Raw genomic sequence first — 26,832 nt, 5'->3', positions numbered from 1 at the left:
AGTATTTACTAAATGCTACTGATTAATTCATGTAAGATATAAAGGAGTGTTGAGATGTGGGAAAGGGGAGAACAAGGAGGTCACAATGAATGGCTTTGATCTCCTGAGAAGAAGGGATAGGACACAAGTCTAACGAGAGCTGAGACCACTGCTATGGGAAGCATAAGAGAAAGGCAATTAGGGAAGGAATTGGTAAGTGACTCAGGAGTCCAAGGACCTGGGTTCAAATCCCACCGCTGATGCTTACTGCCCAAGTAACCTTGGGCAAGTAAGTCATTAAACATCTTGTCTTCAATTTCCTCATCAATGTCATGAGGAAGTAGAACAAGAAGTCTCTGAACTCTCCTCCAGCTTGAGATTTAGCATCCAAGGTCCCCTGGGCAGCCCAGCTGACCCAGTGCTCAGGCCACACCACCAGATCCAGTCACCAGACCTTTGCTGTTACCTTGGGAACTGGCCAAACATGCTGCTGAGGGCACCACGGCTGTCACCAAGCATACTAGCTCCAAGTGAGCTTGGACTCTGCCCTCTGGACCGGTTTAGAGGATGAAAAGGGATTGGTCTGGGGGATAAAAGGTTCCTTCTGATGTATGATGCCAAGAGCATTAATGAAGAATGGGAGGATCCCCACTGTCTGAAAAATAAAGCTAGCTGAGGTTCTTGGGGACCGCAAAATGACATCAATTTCAGTGTTTCAAAGACGTGTGGTAAAAGGCTTTCTTTGCCTTCAGAAACGTGATCTTGGAGGATGCACATCACCTCTTGGTGACAGGTCTCTCTGAACCCAGGTGGCCTGCCTGCAAGGTGACAGATGGGCCCCTAGCTCAGTTTTTCCCAGCTGGTCATTTGGAGCTTCTACACACCCTGATGAGTTCTCAGAGTAATGCTTAAGTGGAGATTGAAAAAATAGTCCATTCAAAATCTAATACCACCACCAAAGTCTGCTTACATCTGTCTATATTCAAACATAGTTTCTGCCTCAGTCTCCTTTGTGGGACCACGGTCCATATCTAAGCCACCCATATGTGTGTACCTGCCTCAGGACTTTGTCCTCAGCCCTCTCCTCTCTCTCTACACTCCATGTCTTGGGGATCTCATCAGTTCACATAGATTCGATTATCACCTTTATGCAGATGACTGCCAAATCTACACACCCAATGCTTCTCTCTATCCTGAGCTCCATCACAGCACCTCCAGTTGCCTGCTGGACATCTCTACCAGAACATCCCGTAGGCAACTCAAAGTTAGTACGTCCAAAATAGAATTCACCATCACTCCCCCTCCACCTACTATTCCTAGCTTCCATATTTATCTCAAAGGCATCCTCTTTCTTCTAGTCACCCAGGCATATGACGAGAAGCCATCCAGGACTCTTCTTAACTCTCACCATACACACACACACACACACACACACACACACGCGCACACACACACACACACACACACACACACACACACACACACACACACACACACTCCATACTGCATCATTTGCCAAGTTTGGTTGGGTTTATCTACTCAACATGCCTTGTATCCAGCCCCTTCTCTTCACTCACACCACCACCACCAGAGTGCAGCCCCTGATCATCTCTTGCCTGAACTATTGCAACAGTCTCCTACCTAGTCTCCCAGTCCCAAATCATTCCCCTCTCTGATCTATCTTCTACACAGTTTTCAAACTGATATACACAAAGTACAGGTCAGACTATAGCACCACCCTGCTAAGAAACTCCTGTGGCCCTTTATTATCCCTAGGACAAAATACCAACTCCCTTGTTTGGCATTAAAAGACCTTTAAAATGTGGACCCAAAGTATCTCCTGATGCTCTGGCTGACTGACGTACTCGGATAAAGTGGGAGCAGAATCTTTTGTCTTTGGACAGTTGGTTGTTGGTGAAATAATTCTGTGGTCATTTCAATGCTGTTTTCATACAAACCTATCACAAAAGAGTATAAAAGGGAAACAAAACCAATGAGTGAGCAAAATCTGTCAAGTTTAGGCAAATAGATGGAAATGGAAAAATAATTAACTAAAAATTGATGATCAAGAGTCTTGGAAATCTGTACAGATGAAGACAAGTCTTCTCTAAGCACAGCCCAGATTCTACTCAATAAACTTATGATTAAATCAGAGAATCAAGGTTCTTGTTCTCTGAGACATTCAAATGAGGTTAGGTATCCATCTTGTTGGGAAAAATTATTCAATCACATGTCAGTCAATGAACATTTATCAAGCACCTACAATATACCAGGCACTGTGCTAAGCTCTAGGGATACAAAGAATGGACAAAAAAACTCAGCCCCTACATCAAGTGTATCACGTGAATTTCTCTACCCCCATAAGATTTTTCAGAAAACTCTCACTTACCGCATAAGCTTGCCTTCCTTTCTTGCTCCCTTTCCTCCTCCCACCCCCACTCAGTGCCCTCCCTTCTCTTTAAATTTTACATTAGGCATGAAAACAAGGCTTTGAGCTCAAAATGACTGTACTTTAAAGCCAGTTGGGAGGCTCTACAGGTAAAGCATTCTCTAATGATCACTTGGGACATACAGTTGTGTAGGGTTTTTTTTTTCCCTCCCTTCAGCATGGAAATTACATCCTTAAATAAGAAGGTATATGAGGATCTAAGGATGAAGTGGGGGAACAGATGGCAGTTGCTTTTTAGTGGAACGGAGGCTCCAAGTCTATCACTTCTGAATCTTTGAAAATTAAGATAAAAGGAAAATGGCTTTCTTCTTTCTACTTTCAACTTCTGACACTTTTCATGATTTGGGAAGATGACAAGGGAATTCATCTTGGCGCAGCCGGTGAAAATTGTCTAACCACATACAGGCAACACTAAATGTCAAACAACATTCACAGGCGATGTCCGGCGCTCCCTAGCTTCGACCGTGACTTTCAGAGAGACGACTTTGCATCATTCCTGGAGCAGCGTGGCTGCCACAGAACCACGGGCCTCTTGGGCTAGAAGTTCGCCAGCCATCCAGAAAGCATAGCGTCTTTCATGATCCTACTCACACCCATTGGTAGGTCCAGGGACTAGTCTGCCATGACTACAACCTGCTCCATCCCCAGCTTCTCCTCCTGGCTTCCCTGGCTTTCTCCCAGTCTCAGCTGAAGGACCACCTTCTACAATTCCAGTGCTTTCTAATATGGACCCTGTCTATATCTTGGGCAGCTAGGCGGCACAGTGGGTAGAACACTGGGCCTGGAGTCAGGAAAACTCATCTTCCTGGGTTCAAATCTGGCTTCAGACACTTCTTAGCTGTGTGACTCTAGGCAAGTCACTTCACCCTGTTTGCCTCAGCTCCTCCTCTATAAAATGATCTGGAGGAAGAAATGGCAAAGCACTCCAGTATCTCTGCCAAGAAAATCCCAAAAAATGGGGTCTTGAAGAGTCAGACACAACTGAAAAATAACTTAACAAAGATCTTGGATGTACATAACTGTTTGCACAGTGTCCCCTCTACTATACTTTGAGCTCCTTAAAGACAGAGACTGTGTTTTTTGCCTCACTTTTAACCTCAGTGATTAGCATATAGTAGGTGATTCATAAATGCTTATGGACTGGCTGACTGACCAGTACATAGTAAGTGCTTAAGAAATACTTATTGACTTGTCTTGACTACACTGCATTTTACTTTCTCCAAATAAAAAACCAGATTTTCTTTGGGATTCTCTCTGAAAACCAGCCTATTTCTGAGCATTCTGATTCATTCAAAACTCTTTCTTAAGAAAGGTCATAGGGTGCTTCATACAATGATGTTCAAAACCAAAACTACCACACACCCGTGGCCTGTAAAGTGGAAGCAATGAAGGGAGGAGGCAGGGATGCGAGCTGGGAATGGGAAAGAAGAGAGAAGAGCAGGGTACCACGTAAGGGATGAAAACAGGATGTGCTGGTCAATGTTCCATTACTGGCTATCTGACAGGGGACAGGAAATGTAGGCATAATACACTTTGAAGTTGAATATTCATTCTTAATATGTTCTTCATCACTTTCTTAATTCCCAACAACCAACAAATCAATAGATCAAGCCCAGATTTTTAACATTTGCTGATTTCTGAAGTGTAAATGTTCACATTAAAAATTTAACAATCAGTTGGCTCCTGCATACCCCTGATTGACATGGGGAATGAGAAATGAGAAACAGGTTGTTTGTTTGGTTTTTTTTTTGAAGGCATAAGATAGAATGAAATTTAGTCAATAGTTGAATGGCTCCTCAGCTGACTGGAAAAAAAAATCTCATACAATTTAATTCAGAAAATGTTTTGGTAGAAAAACTTACAAAAATCCTGGCTCTGTAGGGTTTCCAAGTTGGAAGAGGTATCTAGTTCAACCCATGTGTGAACAAGAATTCCATCAATATCATGCCCACAAGTCGTCATCCAAACTTTCCTTGAAGACGTCTGGTGAGGGGGGACTCACTGACTCCCAGACAGTCTCTTCCACTATGGAAAAGCTCCCATGACCCTATTCTAGCCCCACCCTCTTGAGTGGAAAGCAGCCACCAGAGCAGCCCCACCCCCACCCCCAAAATGCCAGAGAAATGGAAGAACTGTGTTGTTTCTGTGTTCAGCAGCACTGGATTAGGGCCTTTGAGGCATGAATTCTTTTAAGGAGCCCTCTAGAATTTCCATAGTCAATGACTATATCCAACAGGGCTTCAAGATAAAGAGCTTCCTATACTCCCTGAGATATGTTGGCAGGAGTTCTGAATGTCAGTTTCATTTCATATCATTATCTCTGTGATTCAGCAGCTGCAACTAATAGTTCTTAAATAATTGGCCATTAATCCTGAGTCAGATGTCTAGACGTCTAAGACCCAAAACTTCAGACTATTTCTCTCATAGCTGATTCTGCTTCTAAAATCTCTCTCCTTTCTGTCTTCTCTTCAGCCTACATTTCTACCCACCCAGACAAGTTCCATAGCCTCCTATCTGGTCTTCCTCCATCTCCTTTCCTCCCCACTCCATCCTTCATACCACCTCCAGAGTACTCTCCCTCCAGCATAGAGCCAGGCAGACTCTCCTCTTCGCGATAATCTGCAAGGGCTCCCTGCAAGGGCGATTTCATCAATTATCAACTCTCTACAAAGGACTCCCCAGTCTAGATAGGACTACAGGCCTGGAGCTTTCTGAGGGTTCTCAAATCCAGCCAGATCAAGCTCCTCATCTTACAGCTGGGGAAAGAGAACCAGAGAGATGAAGTGAATTTGATAGACTATAAGCCTCTTGAGGACGGGGATGTTTGTTTTTTATCTTTGTATCTTTAATACAAATAATAGTTCCTGGTATGAGTAAGAACTTAATAAATACTTGATTATTTGCTTGCCCCAGATAAAATAGCTAGTTATTGGCAGAGCCAAGATTCAAACCCAGATCCCCTGGCTCTGAACTAGAGCCATTAATAATAATGACAACAAGGACCTTATAGGGATGATTCCATTTCATCTGAATCAAGCTGACTTTCTACTCTACCATGCTGTCTTCCCTCCCCACCCCTGATCTCTGCACTGAGAAGCATTCACCAAGTGCCCCCTGGACATATAAACCTAGAATTACAATTGGGAACAAGTACATGGTACAGATGAGGTAAGTGAGAGCATCAGAGTGGTTAAGTGATTTAGCCAAAGTCATATAACTAGGAAGCAGTAAGACCAGAACTCAATCCCTGGTCCTCTGACTGCAAATTCAGTGTTCCTTCCATTATCCCCATGGCCCCTCTCTACCCAATAACACCTCGGACTCAAGTTGACCAAAGGAGAATTACAGCAACCCAAACCTGCCCTTTTTCTCTCTCAATTTCTCCACTTCATTTGGTAAATACCACCATCAAAGTCTAGCATTCAAGGACATTCTCTCTGTCTCTCTTTCTCCTTCCCTCTCCTCCCCCCCATCTCTCTCTGTCTCTCTCTCTTTCCCTCCCTCTTCCTTTCCTTTCTCTTCTCTTCTTTTCCTCTCTCTCTCTCTTCTCTCTCTCTCTCTCTCTCTCTCTCTCTCTCTCTCTCTCTCTCCCCTTCCCTCTTTCCTTCCTTTTTTTCTCTCTCTCTGTCTCTTTCTTCCCTTCCTTTCTCTCTCTCTTCTTTTCTTTCTCTCTCTCTCTCTCTCTCTCTCTCTCTCTCTCTCTCTCTCTCTCTCTCTCTCCTCCCCTCTTCCCTTCCTTTTTTTTCTCTCTCTCTCCTTCCCTCTTCCCTTCCTTTCTCCATCTCCCCTTTCCTCCCTTTCCCCCCTTTACCTGTCCCTATGTATTCATAAATTCTGATCATTCTATCTCTTTAATATCACCCCCACCCATACTCTCTACCACAGTCACATGCCCCACACCCCACCTAATTCAGGCCCCCAGTGAAGCGTCTGGCACATAATTAGGCGGTTAATAAATGCCTGTTGAACTGTGTGACCAACCGTGATTCCAGAGGCCCACTGATGGAAATGCAGAGACTAATATGCAGAAGGGGACACACATTTTTGGATGAGGCCAATATAGGAATTTGTTTTGACTGACCTTCTATTTGTTGCAAGGTTATTTTTCCAGTGATAGGGAAGAGGAAGAGAGAAACATAAATGTTTGATAATTGAAAAAATAAAATTTAATTCAAACCAAGGGAATCTCAAAAAATAATAAATGTTCATTGATTACTTGGTTGTTTCCTACATACTCAGGGCTATTAAGTGAAGAGAACCAGTCCTTTTAAAAGAATTTCCTTCTCTGATTATTTGAGGCGACATTATAACCACATAACGAGGCCATTCAGTTCTCCGGGAAAGCTAGGATTCTGTCAGTGAAACCACTATATTGGCCCAAATTTAAATTAGTTTCACTTCCTGAAGTGGGCTCAGCCCTGAAAATCCTTTTTCTCCTCCCTCGCACATCTGGAGGACACATGAGGAAAGATCACGGAGCTATCATTTCTTATTTGCCTAACAAGCAGAACAAGGATACGGAAGGAAAAGACTCAATGAATTTTTCCTGTTTCTCCATTTTTCCTCTGGGAAAACCAGCCTAACTCATGGCTGTCATTTCTGCTCTAGAAACGGACCAGAGTATCTCAACCTCAGAACAGTGAAGTTTCTACAACATCAATCATGGCCCAAGTTCATTTTCCAGGCTTAAGGCACATAGGCAGACTGAAGGGTTGGCTATGTTCCTGTAAGGGCCTTCTTAGGGTTGGCCCAAGGCAGAGGGAACACAGTGGATAACTGGATAGTTTAAGGTATACAAACAAAATCAATGCAGATATGACAAAAAGAGAAAAACACTGATCTGGAAAAACTTCTTGACACCAATTACCTCTAACAAGGGTCTGATATCCATAACATATGGGAAGTTAACAGAAATATATGACAAAGAGCCATTCAAAGGATTTAAATAAGCAGTTCTCAAAAGATGAACTGCAAAGTATTAATAACTATATGAAAGACTGGTCCAAAGGACTAATAATAAGAGAAGTGCATATTTTTTAACTGTTATGTTTACCTTAATACCCAACCAATTGGTAAGAAGGACAATGGGAACGGTCACCATCGGAGGGACTGCCGGCAGGCTCACTCACACCCTGCTGGAAGAGATGTGAACTGGCCTAAGGACTCTGGAAAGCATTTGGAATTTTGTAAAGGAAGTGACCTGCACCCTTTGACACACAGATCTGAGTGATAAGTTATATACTCCTTGAAAATCAAAGAGAGAGAGAGAAAGGCTCCACCAAAACTACAATATTTATGTCTGCATTTTGGTGATAAGAAAGAATTGGGAACAAATTAGAATGCCTAAACCAATTATGGTACGTGAACGTTGCAGAACACCACAGTGCTAGAGGAAATGATGACCAGGGGGTGTACAGGGAAGCATGAGACTTAGATGAACTGATGCAAAGGGACGTGAATTGCCAGAGGAGTCTCTGGCCCCGCCCTCCTAGGTCTGTCTCCTTTGACACAACCCTCATCCCTCAACGTTTAAACTACACCCAGCTCTAGTTAGACCTAGCTGGCGAACCTCCCCAGCAAGCTCGCCGACATGGCACAGGCATAATTCCACCTTCCTCATCCTAAATAAGTTAATTTTCTTCTGCTACGGGTCCATGCTCCCTTACCCTCTCACCTCACTGACAACATGACAGCTGCCATAGAGGCCCTTGGTCTAAAAATCCTATGTAAACTTGGGTCCCCAGCATCTCTGGGCCTTCAACTGGAGAGTATTTCCTACGCCACCCACAGCACGCTGCCCCAAGGGACGGTGGGGGAAAGGGAGGCCCCTTGAGACACTATCCCTGACTGAACTGCTGTCATCCGTATCCTCCTAAGCCACCCTGATCACATGAATAAATCATTCTAATCCACTTAACCCAAACTCTACACTGAGTTTGCATGACACAGAGTCAGCAACGCCAGGTAAACAACATACACAATGACTACAATGATGTAAACGAGAAGAATCAGAGAAAAATGGAACACTGTGCCATTAAAATGAACGAGGTTGTCCCATAAGAAGAAATGAGAAGATGCCCCTCCCTCTCTCCTTCATAGAGGGAGGGGGCTGTAGGCGCAGAGCACTGCCCACACCACCAGACTCAGATAACGCGCTGGTTAGTTTTATTCAACTGCGTTTCCTTTTTGTCTGCATTCTATTCTTTGTTACAGGGGATGGCTCCCTGAGCAGGGAGTGAAGGGGTGATGTATTTGGAAATGAAGGGGATGTAGAAGCAAGGTATCAATAAGTATTTTCTAAATATGCACGTGCAAGTATATGTATGTAACTACATATCACATGTGTGTATGCAGTCTGGTGGTGGTTTTGTTGTTGTTCTTAATGAAGAACATGAGTTTCGGAACAGCATTCTGTCAGAGCCCTAACTAGGGAATTTTACACCCAGGGCGAATGCCACCACCCACACCTGAGGTTCCTTCATTTGGAAGCAGGGGACAGGGAGACATCTTGTGGTGAGAAAATGGAAATTCCAATAAGAAAGAGGGAGAGGGAAAAAGGCAGAGGGGGAAAGGGAGAGAGAAGAAGGGAGAAGAGGGAAAAGAGGAGACATGGGTAGAGACAGAGAAAAAAGGAAGGTGGGCAGACAGAGAGAGCATTAATGAAGTTCTGACGATGTGCCATGTATTGTGCTGAGTGCTGGGGACACGAATACACACAAGACAGCCTCAAGGAGCTTACATTCTAATGAAGGTGGAAAGGGCAGGGGGTGGGCAAGGCTGCTGGCAAGGAAGTGGAAGGAACTCAGAAAAGGGAGTCAAGTTAGAAGTAAAGCGGGCATGGCAGGGGCCCCTCGTGGAAGGGGAGCTTGAGCTGCTAGCTACCCACGGAACCTTTGGCAAGTCACTATTTCACCACTCTGTGCCTCAGTTTCTTCAACTGTAAAATGAAGGGGTTGACCGCATGACCTCCAAGGTCCTCCTAGCTCCAAGTGGAAGCTCCTAAGTGCCGACCACGTCCTCTAAATCACCCCCCTCTAGTTCTGTCCATTGGAGTTGGGTACGTGGTTCAGATAGTATCCAACTAGATGATCAAACTCAGAATGCCGTTGGAATTCTGCAGAAATTAGAAACAAGGTGAAGCCTAAGTAAATGTTACAGATACCGGAAAGGATGAAGGAGAGCTCAGGAAGTGTTTAAAGTCTTCTGGTCTAACCACCAAAGATTCCACTTACTTCAATTAATCATACCATCATAGATTAAGGGCTGGAAGGGCTCTTAGGGGTCATCTAGTCTAACCCCTCATTTTACAGATGAAGAAACTGAGGTAGAGTGGTCACACAGCTGCTAAGTATCTTGAGTAGAATTTGGACCAAGGTATTACTGACTCCAAGTCATTTCAAGAGATGGGGTAGGGGGAGATAAAGAAAGAAATGCCTCAGAGAGGAGAAGGGAGTACCTGAGGGCCTTCCCTGCTGCCTACAAATGTGCCAAAAAGACCTCTCCTGGTCCTAACCAGACCCTCCAGCTACGATCCCATGCCTCTCCTCTGGGCTACAGCTCAAGCCCTACCTAGAAAGCGCCCCAAAGACCCCCTGTCACAACTCTCACACCTTCCATTTTCTCCTCCACCTTTTGCAATCTGCCTTCTGTTCCTCCCCACTGGACCCACACTTCTCTCCTCCTGGCCCACTGCCTGGACCAGATACCTTTCCCCAGGCGTCATCCTCCTGGAGCTCTCTGCAGCCTTCTTCCCTGCTGACTGCTCTCTCCTCATGGGCCTCTCACCAGTCTCCTCTCTCATGGGTTTTTTCCTACCTGAGATCTCTCATAACTATGCCTTTCTCCCCACTCACAAAACCACCTGCTAATTCCGGCCCTTATGATCTCTGGCCCAGTAGATTTGGTCTCCCTACGTTCTGCCTCTCCCTTCTCCAGGCCATCCTCCACCCAGCTGCCAAACATATTTCCAAAGGACAGGTCTGATCATGCTACTTTCCTCCTCAAGAAGGCTTCCTAATGCTTCCATGGCTCCCTAATGCTGCTAGGGGAAACAAAAAACCCCTTTTCTCGGCATTGACCTCACTTCACAGTCTGGCTCTCACCAATCTTCGCACAGAACTCCTTCCCAATTCACACACCCTGTGTTCTAGCACAGCAGTTCTCAAAGGGTGGTCTGCAAGGTCAAAACCCTTTTCATAATAATACTAAGATGTTTTCATTTCTAATAAGGTCGATGTCAGTAGATAGGACCCACATAAACATATAACATAAATATTAACACATAATCATAAACCCACATAAATCCCTCTTTTGGGGATACCCACTGTTTCAGTTGGAGAACCTCTATTCTAGACCAAAGCTCTCCTTGCTGTTCCACCTCCCGAGGGCTACTCCCCTGGGCCTGCAATGCTCTCCTACTTCCCCACCACCTGCCCGGACCCCTCCTTTCTCCATATTTCAATGCCCTTCCCTTCACAAGACCCACAAACAGCCTGTCCCTTCTGCCCTAAGATGAGATTGCTCAGTAACTGCTCAGAAAGTACCTTCATCCCTTTGGGACCTTTTCAAGAATAAAAACCACTTTGAGCAGAGATGCAAACAGGGCTCATTTCATCCCGTTTCCCCTTTTTGAAGCCCGGGCATTTGGCTGACCTCTCTCCAGTCTCCTGGCGATCCTTTCCAGACGTCCCCCCCCCCATGATAACCAAAGCCTCTGCTGGGACTTCAGCCAACACCTTTTGTAGAAACACACGACCACGTCATGAGGGTCGGCAGGTTGGAATACATCTGGGTTCCACAAGTCACTTTTCAACACGTTTTCCCTTCTCCCAGTCTGCTCTTTACCTTCCCAAAGCAGCACAAGGTCTTAAAGAACTGTCCCCACTTAGTCTAGCCCCTCTCCAGTGCCCGCTTTACATCCCCGCCCAAAAAAATCTTCCTAAAGCACCACTGGGTGATAAAGTGACGAGTGGTGAACTTGCATTCAGGAATCCTGAGTTCAAATCCTGGCTCAGGTATTTACTAGCTTGTAACCTTAGGCAACAAGGGTAGGTACATGGCACAGTGGATGGAGCCCTGGGCTTGGAATCAGGAAGAGCCATCTTTATGAGTTCAAATCTGGCCTCAGACACTTACTAGCTGTGTTACCCTGAGCAAGTCACTTACCCCTGTTTGCCTCAGTTTCCTTATCTGTACAATGAGCAGGAGAAGGAAATGGCAAACCACTCCAGTATCTCTGCCAAGAAAACCCCACATGGGGCCACAAAGAGCCAGACACAACTAAAATGAGTGAACAACAAAACTTGAGGGAAATCATTTCCCTGAGCTCAGTTTCCTCATCTGTAAAATGAAACAACTGGACTCAGTCTCTAAGGAACCTTCTAGCTCTAAATCTATGATGGATACTATGATCCTGAGTCACTACACTGCTCTGGGGCTCAGTTTCCTCATCTGTAAAATGAGGCTGGACTTGACGGTCTCTACGGCCCCCTCTCACTCTAAATGTATGATGTCCTCTTACTCAAAACCTCCAGCAGCCACCCGCTGCCTCTATAAGAAAGTGTCAATTCTTAACACTGACATTCAGAGCCTCCTACAAGCTGTCTTGGATCTACTTGCCCAGATCCTCCTGCTCCCCTTCACAGGCTCCTTCCTGTCCAGGGAAATACTGATGTTCTCCAGGCCCTGTCCTCATCCTCCCTCTCCTCTCTCCTCCTAGGCTCAGACTGTTTCCTTGGAGTACCTTTCTTCCCACAAGGACCACCTCCTCTCTACAGCCTTCCCTGGCTACCACTACCCCCAAGGGAACCTCATAGAATTACAGACTCAGATGCGGCGAGGATCTCAGAGGTCACAGAGTCCAGCCTCTTCCTGGGCAGAAATTCCCTCTGCAACCTTCCCCAACAATGGGCATCCAGCCTTCATCTGGAGACCTCTGCTGAGGGCCAAATGAGCACCTTCTGAGACCACCCACTGTACTCTGGGATCCTTCCAGGTGTGAGGAAGTTTTTGTTTTTGCCTCTATAGTTAACAGAAATCTCCCTTTCTTTATTTTCCACCCTGGAGGGCGGCACCCTAGGGCCAACTGAGGGAGGTGGCAGATGGGGCACCTACTACTCTGGGCAGAGGAATTACACTCTGGTGTCAGCGCTGAGGGCAGAGCCAGTTCCAGATCTGTATCTGAGACCCTAGGCTGCCACCCCGACACTTCAGAGAGGCCAGCATCAACACGACATGAGTAATTTGTTTCAAGAAGAGGCATCAAATTCCAGACTCTCTGTGTATTTTCAGAAAAGTATTCCATTTCCCACATCTCAGAGGAGGGCTAGCATCACCTCACTCCCCCAAACCAGGACAAGCCAGGTACACAAGAACAGAAACACTCCTGGTTAAACCTCTCTGTATTCCACAAATTCCAAGGATCGCTCCCAAGCAAGGCCCCCCACAGTAGACCGGCCAGCAGCCTTCCTACCCTGGAGAAAAGGCACCTTGGGACCCTCGTCCTTTTGCCTGTGACCATCTCTGCTGGGTCATTATTTCAGGAAAAGGTCTCCCTGCTCCACTCTCAGCTCTCTGACCATCTTCATGGCCCCCAAAAGTGCCCCCTTCTTCCTGCCAGCCAAAGCCCCAGTTCTTGAACCACCATCAAATCAACTCAGCCAATTCTTTCTGACAGGGTGAGTCAATCCATTCCCCTCCCTGGGACCTCACTCACCACCTTTCTAACTTTCAGGACCAAAGCTCCCCAACCTGGCTCTCACTCTCCTATTAGAATGTAAGCTCCTAGAGGGCAGGGACGTGGCATTCGTATCTCTCTCCACTGCTCAAGCATGATCTCTGGCACATATGAAGGGCTTAATAAATGTTTTCATTCATTCATAGAACTAGAACTAGTAATCTAGTCCACTGACCTCATTTTACAAATGAGGAGATTGAGACTCAGGAACACACAGGTAGCAAAAAGAATAGCTAACATTTTTATTTCACTTCAAGGTTTGCAAAGCATCTTCCCTCATTCTCTCATTTGAAGATCACAAAAGCCCAGTGAGGCCAGTGCAGTTATTATACCCATTTTACAGATGAGAAAACAGAGTCCAAGAGCAGTTAAGTAACTTGCCCAGGATCAGACAGCTAATAAATACCAGACCAGGATTTGAACTCGTGTCTCTTGCCTGTGTCCAGCTGCACTCTGCGGGGACAGCATAGGACAATCAATCAGTCTCCCTACTTCCAGCTTCCTGCTTCCAGAGCAGCTGGGGGTTTTGACAGTTAATTTGACCATTAACTGGTTAACCCCATTCATTCCTTCACTGCCCTGATTCTTTCATCACTATCTAGAATCGCAGAATTTTCCATTTGAAAGGGAGCTCAGAGAGCATTCAATTCAATCAGCTCATTTTCCAGACAAGGCCTAATTCCAGGAAAACTGATTTTCTAGCAGCTACTTAATGCCACTTGCAAAACTTGAACCCAGATCTCTTGACTCCCCAGTCCAATACTGTTTACTGCATTCTCCCTTAAGTCTCAATTCCTTTCATGCCATAGAACTGTTAAAAAGACACTTAATAGAAAGGTGGTGTCCTACCAGTTCAGAACGCTACATACACAGTCTTCCATCGTAGATGGTTGTTCTGTTTGCCTGTTTTTCTTTGTTGGGGGTGGGGGAAGGGGGGCAGGGGAGGGGATTCCAATGAGAAGGCTGGTCATTGGGGAAGAGAGTGACGTAAACAAAGACTCAATCAAACATTGGCTAAAGAATTAGAAGGTTTTATAATTCCAACCTGGTTCTTCTGAGCAATCTTCTGTCCCTTTTTCCATCGAAGAATGGGTGTAAGAGGAGGCAGCTCCTTCTCCTCTTTTCCAATCACGTGGTCCCCAAGGCTGTAGGCAGCTTCAAACACAATTGGACTGATGACGTCCTTGACCCTCCGCTGAAAAAGCAAACAAATACACACGTTACACGGAGGCCCTGGCAGGCCCCACCGCCATTCGGCCACAGTCGGCTGAACAGCCTTGCCATGCAGTTGGGCGGGACTTGGCCCAGCTTCCAATGGAATACAACCATCTTGTATTCACTGAATACAATGACTTCATACTTATGCGCTAGCGGACAAACCACCCACCCAAGACGTTCAGTGAGTTGCCCAATGGTCAATGGTGGAGCCAGGGCCAGAAGTCATGTCTCCCGACTCCCAGGCCACTGTTATTTCCATTGGAGAGATAAGTAATGGTGCACCCAGAAATAAAACCCACTTGCCCTGAGCCCTGGGACAGGCCACTGCTCACTTCCCTTGCGTTCTTCTTCTAAGTGCCACACATGGGACCCCCAGGACAAACCTAGGAGAGGAACGAGGAGATCCGAGAATTCCCAAACTGCAAAGTGGGGCAGAATCTTAGGAGCCACATCACCCCCCCTTCTCATGTGAAAGCCCATGCATGAGCCCTGCCAATGAGGGCCTTTCCTGTCCCCTTCCTCCTTGGGATGACCCCACGTGCTGGGGAGCTTCTCCTGAGCCTGAATTTGCTTCTGCCTCTGACCTCTGGCTGCAAACAGCCCAAATCTAATCCTCCTCTATATGCATCCCTCCGAATACTTGAGGACAGGTAGGATGCTGCCCCGAGCCTCCTCTTCCCCAGACTAAACATGCCCAGCTTCTTCCACAGATACTCACAGGGCTTGAACTGGAAGTCCTTGCCCCATGGTTCACCAATACTATCCTGAAACTGGTACCCAGAACTGAACAGAAGGCTCCAGACAGGGGTCTAAAGGTACAGGACACTGGAATGATCACCCCCTTATTCCTGGCAATTACACAGCTCGTAACACAGACTCGGCCACCGTACCCACTGTGGGCACCATGACTTGCTGATCACTGGGACCCTCAGATCTACTTCAGACAAACTGCTCCCATCTGATACCTAGGACACCATGTTGCTGTTGGTGTTTTAACCCAAGGCAAGAGTTTACACATCTCCCCATTAATACAGGAACAGACACTGGGCCAGTGATTACATTAGTATAAAGAACTCCCCAATAAGAAAACCTCCTCTTCCAATGCATATAGACACCTTCTCTGCAAATTACATTCTTTACCAACAATTACTTATTTTCAACATTCACTTTTTAAAATTTTGAGTTCCAAATTTTCTCCCTCCCTCCAGTCTCTCTCCATCCATTGAGAAAGCAAGCAGTATGATATCAGTTAAGTGGAACACATATTTGCACATTAGGCATGTGTAACTTATATTCTCAAAGAACTGCCTAGAGCCCCAAGAGGTTAAGTGACTTGCCCAGGGTCACACAGCCAGTGTGTGCCAGAGGAGAGCTTTGAACCCAGGTCTTCCTAACTCTGTGTCCAGCACCGGCACCACACAGGGTATATTTTTGCCAACAAAAGACTCGAGGAAGTGACAAGAAGTGGCTGGGAAATACATTGCTTTGGTGGTTCTTACATTTATCTGGATTTCGATGTTATGGCCCATTGAGACTCACTCTGGAAAACCCTTGTGCACTTCAGAGTCACTGTGGAGGAAATGGGTTTCCCAGGTCTGCTCCGCTTTTATGGAAGCCACGAGGAGGGATCCAGGACCCCCAGTCCCTGGCCACCATGCCCTTTTTTTTTCCACTTCTGGTTTTATAGACTTCACAAGGCAAATATCTGAGCTTCATGCTTTCCATAAAGAACATATAAGCATCAGCATATGGTAACACCCTGCATGTACAGAGGTCATGCAAAATTTGGCAAGCTCAATAATCTGGAATATAGCCATGAACCTGGAAGTTTAGAAAAAAGAGAGGGAGAGTCCAAGCCCTTGAAACAATGGTCACAGAGCCGATACATTATACTATGAAAAAGAGGCCTCTGCTCAGAGCGTATTAACTCAGTTTACCAAAAATCCCAGCAAACACATTTATCATGCCAGGAGCACGCCAGAAGTAGCCAACCAGAAACCAAAGGCCATTGGCAGGGGCAGAGGGGAAAATGGGGGGATGAGGGGAAGAACGTTGTTGTAGGCAGGACATGAAGAAACCATTTAAAGTCAGGGACCATACCTTACATGTCTATACATCCTCATAGCTAATCCTCTTTAAGTATGCTTTGATTGATTAGTTGATTGGATTAAGGGATAGAGAAAAAAACAGTCACTAGCTATGTCACTAACTATGAAAGCAGAGCAATCTGGATCCATTTAGCTCTGGGATGAATAGCCTTCCATATTTCAGGAGCCCAGGGGAAGGGAGCAGAAAGGGAGGAGGTAGACATATATTGCACTTATAAGAAGCCTGAGTCACACAGAAAAGGTTAGATTCTATTGCGTTCAGAGGATTCCGATTAAGAAAGTGAGCAACATTTGCCACATTTTAAAAAGAAAGAATGAAAACACTTTTCTTTTCTTTTGAAAGGCTTGTTTTGAATCCCACAGAATAGAGAAAGATGTTCAAGAAGGGCTCCAAGCCCCTTTGACAGATAGACTATGGAGGTTGATGGGACTACACAGAGAAGCATCCTCCAGAGTGAGAAGGCAGAGCTAGGTAGCAGAGAGCTCACGTTGAGGAAGCACAGATCACTGATGGCCTGAAATACCTGGCACCAAAATGGGTTTTCTTTAGTTATGGATGCACCTAAAAATCATGTAGAATGAAATCCCACCTCCGTTACTTACTACTTGTGTGACCTAGAGCAAGTTACTCGGCCCCTCAGCTGCAAATTGAGAGCATTGACCTGGGTGACCTCTGAGGTCCCTCTGAGCTCTAAGCCTGTGAACCTGTGTGACCTTCATCAAGGCCCTTGGCATCTCTGAGCCTCGCTGCCCTCATCTGTAAAATAAGACGGTTGGCCTATATGGCATCTGAGGTCCCTTTTAGCTTTAAAATCTATAATCCCATGAAATGACAGAAACAGAAATCGAGCCACCAAGGCAGACTCAAGGCCATATGCCCAACTGCTGCCCTCCCAGAGAGTTCATCCTTTTGCCTTAACCCGTTCAAAGGCCCTCAGTCTCAATGACTCAGCCAGCACCAAAAAGGCTTCTGGGGACAGCTTTGTGACTCAGTGGGATAGCGCTCACACAGCCGAGGCTCAACAGCAGGATCATTTCCAAATCTGGGCTAGAACACCCAGCGTCACAGAGCTGAAGGGGCCACCCAAAGTCATCAGGTCTAAGCTAGAGGTAAAGAGGAAGCCTTCAACAACACACCCAGAAAGTGGTCATCCAGTCGTCCCTAGAAGATGACCATGAGTGTGGCCAAGGAGGAGAGGCACTGGGCGGAAGCAGAGGATGGCCACGAGCATGGCCAAGGAGGAGAGGCACCGGGCAGAGGCAGAGGATGGCCACGAGCGTGGCCAAGGAGGAGAGGCACCGGGCGGAGGCAGAGGATGGCCACGAGCGTGGCCAAGGAGGAAAGGCACTGGGTGGAGGCAGAGTCAGAACGACTGGGGTCAAGGCCCAGCTCTGACACTGGCTACCTGCATGACCTTGGGTGAGGAAGTCACTCCCCAGCCTTGTTTTCCTCCTCTGTATAATGAGAGTTGGACTAGATGTCCGAGGGTCCTTTTTCTCTGGCTCTGCTTTGCACAAGTCACTGGGCTTCAGTTTCCTCTACTGTAGAGAAATCTAGGCATTAGATTAGATATCTTCTATTAGACATTTAGAGATATTCAGTCTCTTCCAGACTCTAAATCTATAATACTCTGAGGAGGAAACCAGCATCTCTGGAGGGGGCCGTTCTGCACTGAGGCAGCTCCCATCATGAGCCTCTAGGACTTCCCACTGTCCCCAGCTCTGCCCTCAGGGCCTGGCCTTTCCTGTCTTACTCCAGATTCCTCCCAACCCAGCCAAAACCACCCATCAGCTCTTCCCCAATCGTCTCCTATCTCCATACCTCCATACAAGCTGCATCCCCATTCCCCATGGAATTCGGTACAACACATGTTCAAGTGCCTATTGTGGCTACAAAGGCAAAAACCTCCAACACAAAAGGCCCAAAGCTCCAGAGCATATTTCTCACCTCCCCCTTGAGGCACTCAAGAGCCACCTCTCCCACGTGGCCTTCCCTGGTGTCTCCCCCTCTTCCACGTGGTCTCCCCTAATGTCTCCACCTCTTCCATGTGGCCTCCCCTGATGTCTCCCCCTCTTCCACATGGCCTCCCCTGGTATCTCCCTCTCTTCCACGTGGTCTCCCCTAATGTCTCCACCTCTTCCACGTGGCCTCCCCTGGTCTCTCTCCCTCATCCACGTGGTCTCCCCTAATGTCTCCACCTCTTCCATGTGGCCTCCCCTGATGTCTCCCCCTCTTCCATGTGGCCTCCCCTGGTGTCTCTCCCTCTTCCACATGGTCTCCCCTAATGTCTCCACTTCTTCCACATGGCCTCCCCTGGTATCTCCCCCTCTTCAATGGTTTGGAGGGTGGGGGTGAGATATTACTTTGTGGTTCATTTGCATCATCAGGATACATACTATGTCCAAGGTGAGTATAAACTCCTCAGAGAGGCCTGTTTCCTCTTGGGCAATCCCTAGTGCATTATATATAGTAGATGTATAACAAATGTTTGTTGATTTGAATTTAATTGAAGCAAGACAAATCTAATCCTTCTTCCACATGGTGCCCATTCAAATTCTTAAAAATAACTCGTATCCCCACCCCCAAGCATTCTCTTCTCCAGGCTAAACAGCCCCAGGCTTTTCAGTCCATCGTCAGATGGCATGATGGAGACCCTTCACCATCTAGGTCACCTCTCGGGACTCTCTCCAGCTTATTGATTTCTTTCCTAAAATGTGGCATCCAGAACCTAACAAAACACTCTAGACATGACGGTGATTATGGAAGAGGCTGATAGGGAACACCAAGTACTTTACGTGTTATTTCACTTGAGGCTCAAAACAAGCGAGCTAATGTTATTAAACCCATTTTATAGGTGAGAGGAAAGATATTGAGTGGTCTCCCTGGGATCACACAGCTAGTAAAAGTCTGCAGCAGGATTTGAATTCAGGCCTTCACGACTCCATGCCTAACACACCAGCCACTGTGCCCCCTAAACTGCCCCATTGATTCATAGCGCAAGGGCCAAGCATTGGTTTCAGGGCAGTCTGTTTGGGACAAACAAGGCATTCTGATAAAGGATGCAGGGATGTGACTGTGGGTTACTTCCTCTAACCTATTCCAAGAAAGAATGATTCACTTAACACTGTCACCAATGTCATTACACAAAGGTAGCCAGAAGGATATGGGGGGAAAGGGAGTGTGGGAAACTGAGGCACACTCGGAGGCGAGGCAGGGGCCTCAGCTCCATGCCCATGTGGTCTGTGGTGTGTGGCATACCTCAGGAAGAAGGGGGACCTTCTTCCATCTTCTGTTTACTGCCCATAGGAATTCACATGGATACAAAGCTGGAACAGACTCAGCCCATCTGGTCCAACTCCATCATTTTACAAATGAGGCAAGTGAAGCCAGGGAAATTCAACAATTTGGCCCCATGGGTGCTGAGTGGCAAAGCTGAGATTGGAATCTGTGTCCCCTGCCCAGAGTCCACACTGACTGCTGAAGCATGCTGCCTCTCCCACAAAAGAAGGAGAAGGGGAGGACCTGAAGAAGGAATCTGAAGTGCCTGGTTGGTAGAGCCCAGTGCCTCGATGTCCCCTTCTGGAGGAGCAGCAATCTCACTCTTCAAGGGGAGCTGAGCAGCCTCCTTCCCACATGGATCCCAACAGAGCAGGGAGAGGAGTCTGAGGAGGCCCCCAGAGCCAAGAAGGAAGGGGGCGGGGGGACTGTCTGACCTACATTGTGTCAGACCTTGGCAGAGTCCACTGTTTGTGTGGGTCTAATCTGGATCCTGAGGCCGAACACACACATTGTAAAAACCTGACAGCGTCCAAGCTGGGAACAAATGAAAAATGCTGAACTTGGACCCGGCACCATCCAATGTGGTCCAAGAATGTAGCCATGCCGCCTCCACAGCCTGGGTTCAGGCGTGCAGGGGCATCGCTCAGCAGTCAAAGCTCCCTCAGGGAGGGCGCCCTCCCCTCTCTGGGAATATATCCTAAGAGGACTCCAAGGGGCGAGAGGTCCGGTCTCTCCCACATGCCTTGGCTTACCTCTAGGGAGGAAGGAAAGCAAAAGAATTGCTTTGATCAGCCCCCCACCCCATGCTTTCTTTTGTTTTTAACTAAAACTTTCCTAGGCTTTCTTGCACGCTTTTCATATTTCTTTTAAAAGGTTAACTGCTTGTCAAAGAACTTCCATAACCAGGAGGCCAAGACAGCCTAGAAACTGCCTTCACCGGGGGACCGGGGTTCTTAACCTCTATAGGGAATGGGGGCAGATACTGCATCAGGCAAAGAGATGCCTCCCAGACCAAGCAGGAAAAGAATGGGCCCAGTGCCATGTGAGAAATGGCACCATATTCTCAGGCTCTGAGACACTCCTTGGTTGGAAAAACCAAGGGACCTGGGTTCGAATCCTATATCTCTACCACTTACTACTTGTATGAGCTTGGGAAAGTTGACCTCCCTAGAGTGCAGTTCTGTGATCTGTAAAGTGAGCTCCAAATCTACAAGCCCAGCTCTTCAGCACCAACATTCTCCTGGGGATAATTTTTTTTTTTTGGCCATTCACCAAGAGGCTATGTCACCTTCAGGGTGGCACAAACAACAAGGCCAGTTCTCTGCCCACTGCTCCAACCTGACCATCTGGGGATGCCACATGGCCACAGATTCTGGGAGGGTGTCACCTTCAGGGTGGTACAAACAACAAGGCCAGTTCTCTGCCCACTGCTCCAACCTGACCATCTGGGGATGCTACATGGCCACAGATTCTGGGAGGGTGTCACCTTCAGGGTGGTACAAACAACAAGGCCAGTTCTCTGCCCACTACTCCAAGCTGACCATCTGGGGATGCCACATGGCCACAGATTCTGGCAGGGTCCCAATGAAAGGCAACCCAAAGGCCCATGGAAAAGTGGGTGATTTACATAAATGTGCTGCTGTCCATGACAACATGCACGAGAAGTTGACAAAGACAAACCACCACAGACAAGTAGGACCAGAAGTGATGTGGCCCCAGAAAACCACTGCAAAGCCTCAAGGGTTCTGGATGGATCTTCTACAGAAGATTTATTAAATACCAGGGATGAGAATGACACAGAGTAGGAAGGCATAGAGGCCTACAATCAGCCCCTACAAGAGTAAGAATCACAAAAACTCAGACTTGGAAGGGACTTCCAAGGCCTCCTAGCCCAACCAGAATGTGAACTGAACAGCCAAGAGCATTTATCTAGCCTTTGTCTGGACCCAAGATCACATGGAGTGAATTAATCCACTTTGGGATGACTAATTATAAGGAAATTTTTCCTGGTTTAATTTCTCTCTTTTTAACTGCTACTCAATGCTTTTAGCTCTTCCCTTTGGGAGTGAGGAGAATACAGCTACTCCCTCTTTCCCATGAGAGGCCAGAGGGAGAGAGCTGTTGTATCTGTTCCAAGTCTCCTCTTCATGGGTCCATTAAAATACCCAAACACTATGGCTCCTATACAGGAAAAGCCCTTCAGTGTCTGGGGGAGCGTAAGGCAATGCAAACTTCCCATTACACCATGAACAACCAACTTTGGATTCTCACATAATCCAAGACACAATTTTGCTGTTGGTTTTTTCAACCTGAAACTTTTGTGTGAGCACTGTGACCCTCAGAACTTTGAGCCTAGAATCTACGCAGCCACTAAGAGCCTATGGTCAATTCTGGCCCTTCCTAGCCTGGCTCTAGTCCACCTCTCCAGCTTCATTCATATGTCACTGCTTTCAGATACCGTATGGTGCAGCCCAAATGTCCCTGCTGTTTGTCACAAGAGACCTTTGCGCAAGCTGTACCCCCGACCTACAATCTACTCCTTCCTTACCTCCACGCTTTTGATTCCTGAGTTTTTCAGACAGCAAAGCCCTTAGTGATCCCCACAATTGCTAATAACATCTTCCCCAAAATGCCTCATCTTGGGGGGTATACTTATGTCTGTATATGTCGTCTCCCCCAATAGAATGGAAGCTCCTTGAGGGCAAGGATTATGTAATTTCTTTCTCTATAATACCTGCACATAGCAGGTGATTAATAAATACTTGTTGATTCATTTATTAAAGGCAAGAATGATTTTGTTTCTGTCTTTGTATCCCCAGCCCCTAGCCTAGGGCTTCGCACACAGTAGACAATAAATTCTTATTGATCAACTGACTGATCCCTTTCATTCATTGCTCAGAACAACTGCAGGCACCCCCCAAAAAGAACCCCAGTGCATCACCCCAACCTTCATGGAAAACTTGTCAAAAGAAACATTTCCTAATGCTTGTTCCATTTTTAAATCGGTTTGGTTTTATATGTGGAGCCTACTTGGATGGGTAACATGGTACATCATTCAAAGAGCCCTGTCTGACTCTGTCATTTAGCAAGATGGCCCCTTAGGTCAAGACCTCTCTTGCCTCGTCTTTAAAATGGGAAGAACAAGAGGTGGGTGACAGACATCCCCATGTTACAGTGACAAAAGCAAAGGGAAATGGGAGCTAATCTTTGGTTAAGATGACTCAGGCTGCCTTCCCCAGTCCCAAACTCTGCCCTATTCTGCTTTGCTCACAGCTGGATTAAGGCATCCACTATCATCTCAAGGTACACATGACTGAAACGGATCCTCTGCCCTGGGGCCCCACTGCACCTCATGCCCTGGAAGCCCTCCAACTGCCTAACACCCAGGATCAGACTCCTCATAGGGAAAGCATCCGAAACATTCCCTTGTTACACAAGGAGAAAACACAAAGTAACCAGAATCCTCAGCTCTCCATTCTGTACACTTTCTTCTAAACAAATTATCCGTTCTGTTGCACTAGTTTACCGTTAACCGTTAAAACACTTGTACTCCAAAGAATTCTGATCAAGGTTGTAAATGCCAGTCACGGTATTTTCAGTATTGTTGGTTATATTTAAAGTTTCCTTATAATAAATCACTTTTATAGTAAATTTTTTTAAAAAAGAAACATCTCCTGTCATCCTGCCAAGTTACTCACCTCTACCCAACTGTTTCTCTTGGTATTCACCAGGATGGTCATTTGGGGTAGACTGATACATTTGTGGTCCATAAATAGTAAGTAAAAACCAGATTCAAACCCAAGTCTTCTTGACCTCAAGTCAACTAGTGAGATAGAATTCATAAAGTGCCCACTGTGTGTCAACCACTGTGGCTGAGGCCATGATACTTCTCTTGTTTCAATTAAATTGTCTTTTTTTAATTGTGAATTTGACCATCATCAACAATCAGAGGCAACCATGCCTGTGTCCCCCCACCACAGTGCCTGCCCCTCTCCCCCTGCCCTCCATCTGCTCCGTGTTGACCTGATATGGATGGACGGACACGCGTGTCATCTCCCCAAGTGGAACAGGGGACCCTGCTTTTGCCACTGTGTCCCCAGAGCTTAGCATGGGGTCTCACACACAGCAAGCCCCTAATACATGATTGTCCTCTGACATTTTTTGTTCTCTTCAGTACATTTTTAAAAGAAGGTTTTACTGACGCTCTTTTTTCCCTATCTCTTTCAGTATCCCTGATGTCCACCCACAGCTCCCTGTGTAGAAGAAGCTCTCTCTTGGAACTGTTAGAAAAGGCTCAGCAAAACAAAACCACGCGTTGGTCAAGTCAGAGAATGCAAGACCCAGAGTCCTCTACTTCTCCAGCAAGAGATGAGAGCTATGGTCATGGCCAGTCTGCTGAAGAAACGATTGCATCATGGTTTAATGAAAGATCTGAATGCTTTCAAGACTTGTTCTCCAAATTGTTGCTAAACTGCTCTCCTTTCACTCTGCCTCAGTCTATAGAAGTCTTTGCATATTTCATGGAAATGAATCCATCAATTTCACTTCTTATAACACAATAAAACTCCATTACATTCATGTAACCCAACTTGTTCCATTATTGGTATCTATTTTGTTTCCATGTCTCTGCTACTAGAAAAGGTGGCAGTGTAAACTTTAGACAACTGTATATTATATTGTGCACACACATATTGTATATATTATGCACAGAATATTGTACATTTATGTAGAATATGTAAGATTATGTCATACATAATGGGACTTTTCTTGTCATCATTTATCTCTTTGGGACATATGCCTAATAGTATCGCTGGACCAAGGGATATGTGTAGTTTAGTGACTTTAGGGGCATAGTTCCAAATTGTTTTGCAACAATGTGGACCAACCACGGTTCCACCAATAATGTATTCAGTGTGCCGATCTGTACTGCCTGTCTATGAATGAATGATCAATGGCTAGAGGGCAGCACGGAGGGCAAAGAAGAGGAAAAACATAGCAGCCTCTGGAAACAAGCACTAGCCTCCAAAGGGGCCTTTGGAAACTAGTTAATGCTGTCTGGATTAGTCCAAATTCAACGAAAGGAAATGAGATACTGATGTAGAAATGGCAGAGTCTGCATCCATCCAGCTCAAAAGGAAATGGCCCAAGTCACTGGTGAGATTTTCCCCATAGCAGAGTCACACTGTGGAGGTTATAAAGTCTCCTCCACTACAACCACTCCCTTGTAATAATAGGAAAAAGAAAAACAGGAAGAAGAAGAAGAAGAGAAAGAGGATGAAGATGAAGAATTAGCAATTATGTACCATGTTAAGGTTTACAAAGAACTTTAGAAATATTATTTCATTTTAATCTCACAAGAATCCTGGGAGGTAGGTGCAATTATTATCAGCATTTTACAGATGAGGAAACTGAGGCTGAGAGGTTGAGTCATGCTTAAACTCATAGAAATCAAAGGGGGAAGGGAACAAGTACTTATTAAGAACCTACTATGTGCCAGGCACTGTGCTAAGCTATTATCCAATCCTCACAACAATCCCATGAGGTAAATGCTATTATTATCCCCATTTTTACCGAGAAGGAAGCTAATACAAGCAGAGGTTAAATGACTTGCTTAGGATCACATAGAGAATAAGTCTCTGAATTGAGATCTGAATTCAGGTCTTCCTGACTCCAAAGTCCAGCACTCTATCAATTCTGGCACCTAGTTGCCTCTAGGAACCATGTAGAAGGTCAGGTCTTTGAGAAAAGATCATCCAATCCTTGTTTTTATCTTTGATTCCCCAGAGTTTAGAAGCACTTTGGCACATGGTATAGACTGCAAAGCTTAAAATCGGGTAAAACCTGCTTTCTGATCCCTTCTCTAACATGATGTAGCTGTGTGACCTTGGGCAAGTCACTTATGCCTTAAGCAATTCCCTAGGATTTACCAACAGAGTCAAAGGTGGGCAACAACCTGTAAGTGAAGAGAATTCCAAGGTAGGAATCCCCCATGATGACAAAAATCACATATCCTCTGCATCTTCTATATTCTTGGAATCTTAAGCTCAGCTCTAGCCCGGTTGGGCTGGTAGCCTGCCATTTCTTCTCCCAAAGTAAGCCAGAGAATGCTCTCTTCACACCCATCCTTGAAATTCTAGGGCTTCAAGAGGCCCTTCGAAATGGGCACTTGGCTTCTGCATTTTGTTAGGCACTGGACCTGTGCTTTCCTTGGTGGAGGGAATTCTCACCAAGGAAATGCCCTCTACCAATGCAAGATGAAAAATTCTCTGCTCCTCATAGACACTGAGAAGTGAAGGGATTTGCTGAGAATCACATGTTGGTGGTGTGATCTCAACCCAGGTCTTCTGGACTACGGTGCTGGCTCACTCCCTACCCCTTATATCATCTCTGCCTCTCACTTTAGATGCATAACCTCCAGGCACGCATGCATTCTCCAAAGAAAGTTGTCCAACCACTGTTCTCTATGCAAGGGTGTTTCCTCCTGTATTTGTGTAAAACCAATCATTCCCATTCTTTCTTGGGTAGGAAAGTAGAGGAAATGAACTTTGTCTCTTTCACTCCAGATTCTCCACTCCCCTCTCAATCTTGGATATGTTATGTACCCCACCCCAGACCAGCATTTATGGGTTCTATCAACATGTCACGGTCAGATCTGTTTGAGAAACACTGCCGTTTAGAAAAACAAATGTTGTTCAAGAAGCCTGAACATCAGTCAACCGAAGAGAACTATGTTGATGAATGGACAAATTCATTCAAGTAAGTCAGAGAAAACAGCGGAAACAACACGACTGTGAGGTCAGAGAGTTTGGCTATAGTTCAGGGCTTCAACTCTGGTGCCAAAGATGGCTGAGAAGCCCCCAGGCTCTCAGCACCATCTCAAACTACCTCTAGGTCTCTAAAAAAAATCACTCCTGAGAGGATGAAGAGGAAGAAGATGATAACAACAGCCATAAAGATGAATGAGATAATGGACAAATATCTATATTGTATATTTTAAGGTTTTGCAAATTACTTTAAATACATTGTTCTATTTGAAACTCTAAGACAATAATAATGATATTGG

At 46.0% G+C, this 26,832-nt stretch overlaps 1 protein-coding gene across 1 annotated transcript in view; it reads right to left on the bottom strand.

Moving 5' to 3' along the window:
- The window catches only part of ITGA9 (integrin subunit alpha 9), a 354,182-nt gene that overhangs the window by 162,093 nt on the left and 165,257 nt on the right, over positions 1-26,832 (bottom strand). Inside the window, exon 16 of the mRNA XM_020979532.2 lies at positions 14,209-14,358. Coding sequence (XP_020835191.1) covers positions 14,209-14,358 — 150 coding nt within the window. The remainder of the gene's footprint in view (positions 1-14,208; positions 14,359-26,832) is intronic.

This window comes from Phascolarctos cinereus, unplaced genomic scaffold, assembly GCF_003287225.1.
Source record: "Phascolarctos cinereus isolate Bilbo 61053 unplaced genomic scaffold, phaCin_HiC Scaffold_4;HRSCAF=312, whole genome shotgun sequence".
In the NCBI taxonomy this organism is placed as follows: Eukaryota; Metazoa; Chordata; class Mammalia; order Diprotodontia; family Phascolarctidae; genus Phascolarctos; species Phascolarctos cinereus.
This window is presented reverse-complemented; position numbering and strand designations above follow the sequence as displayed.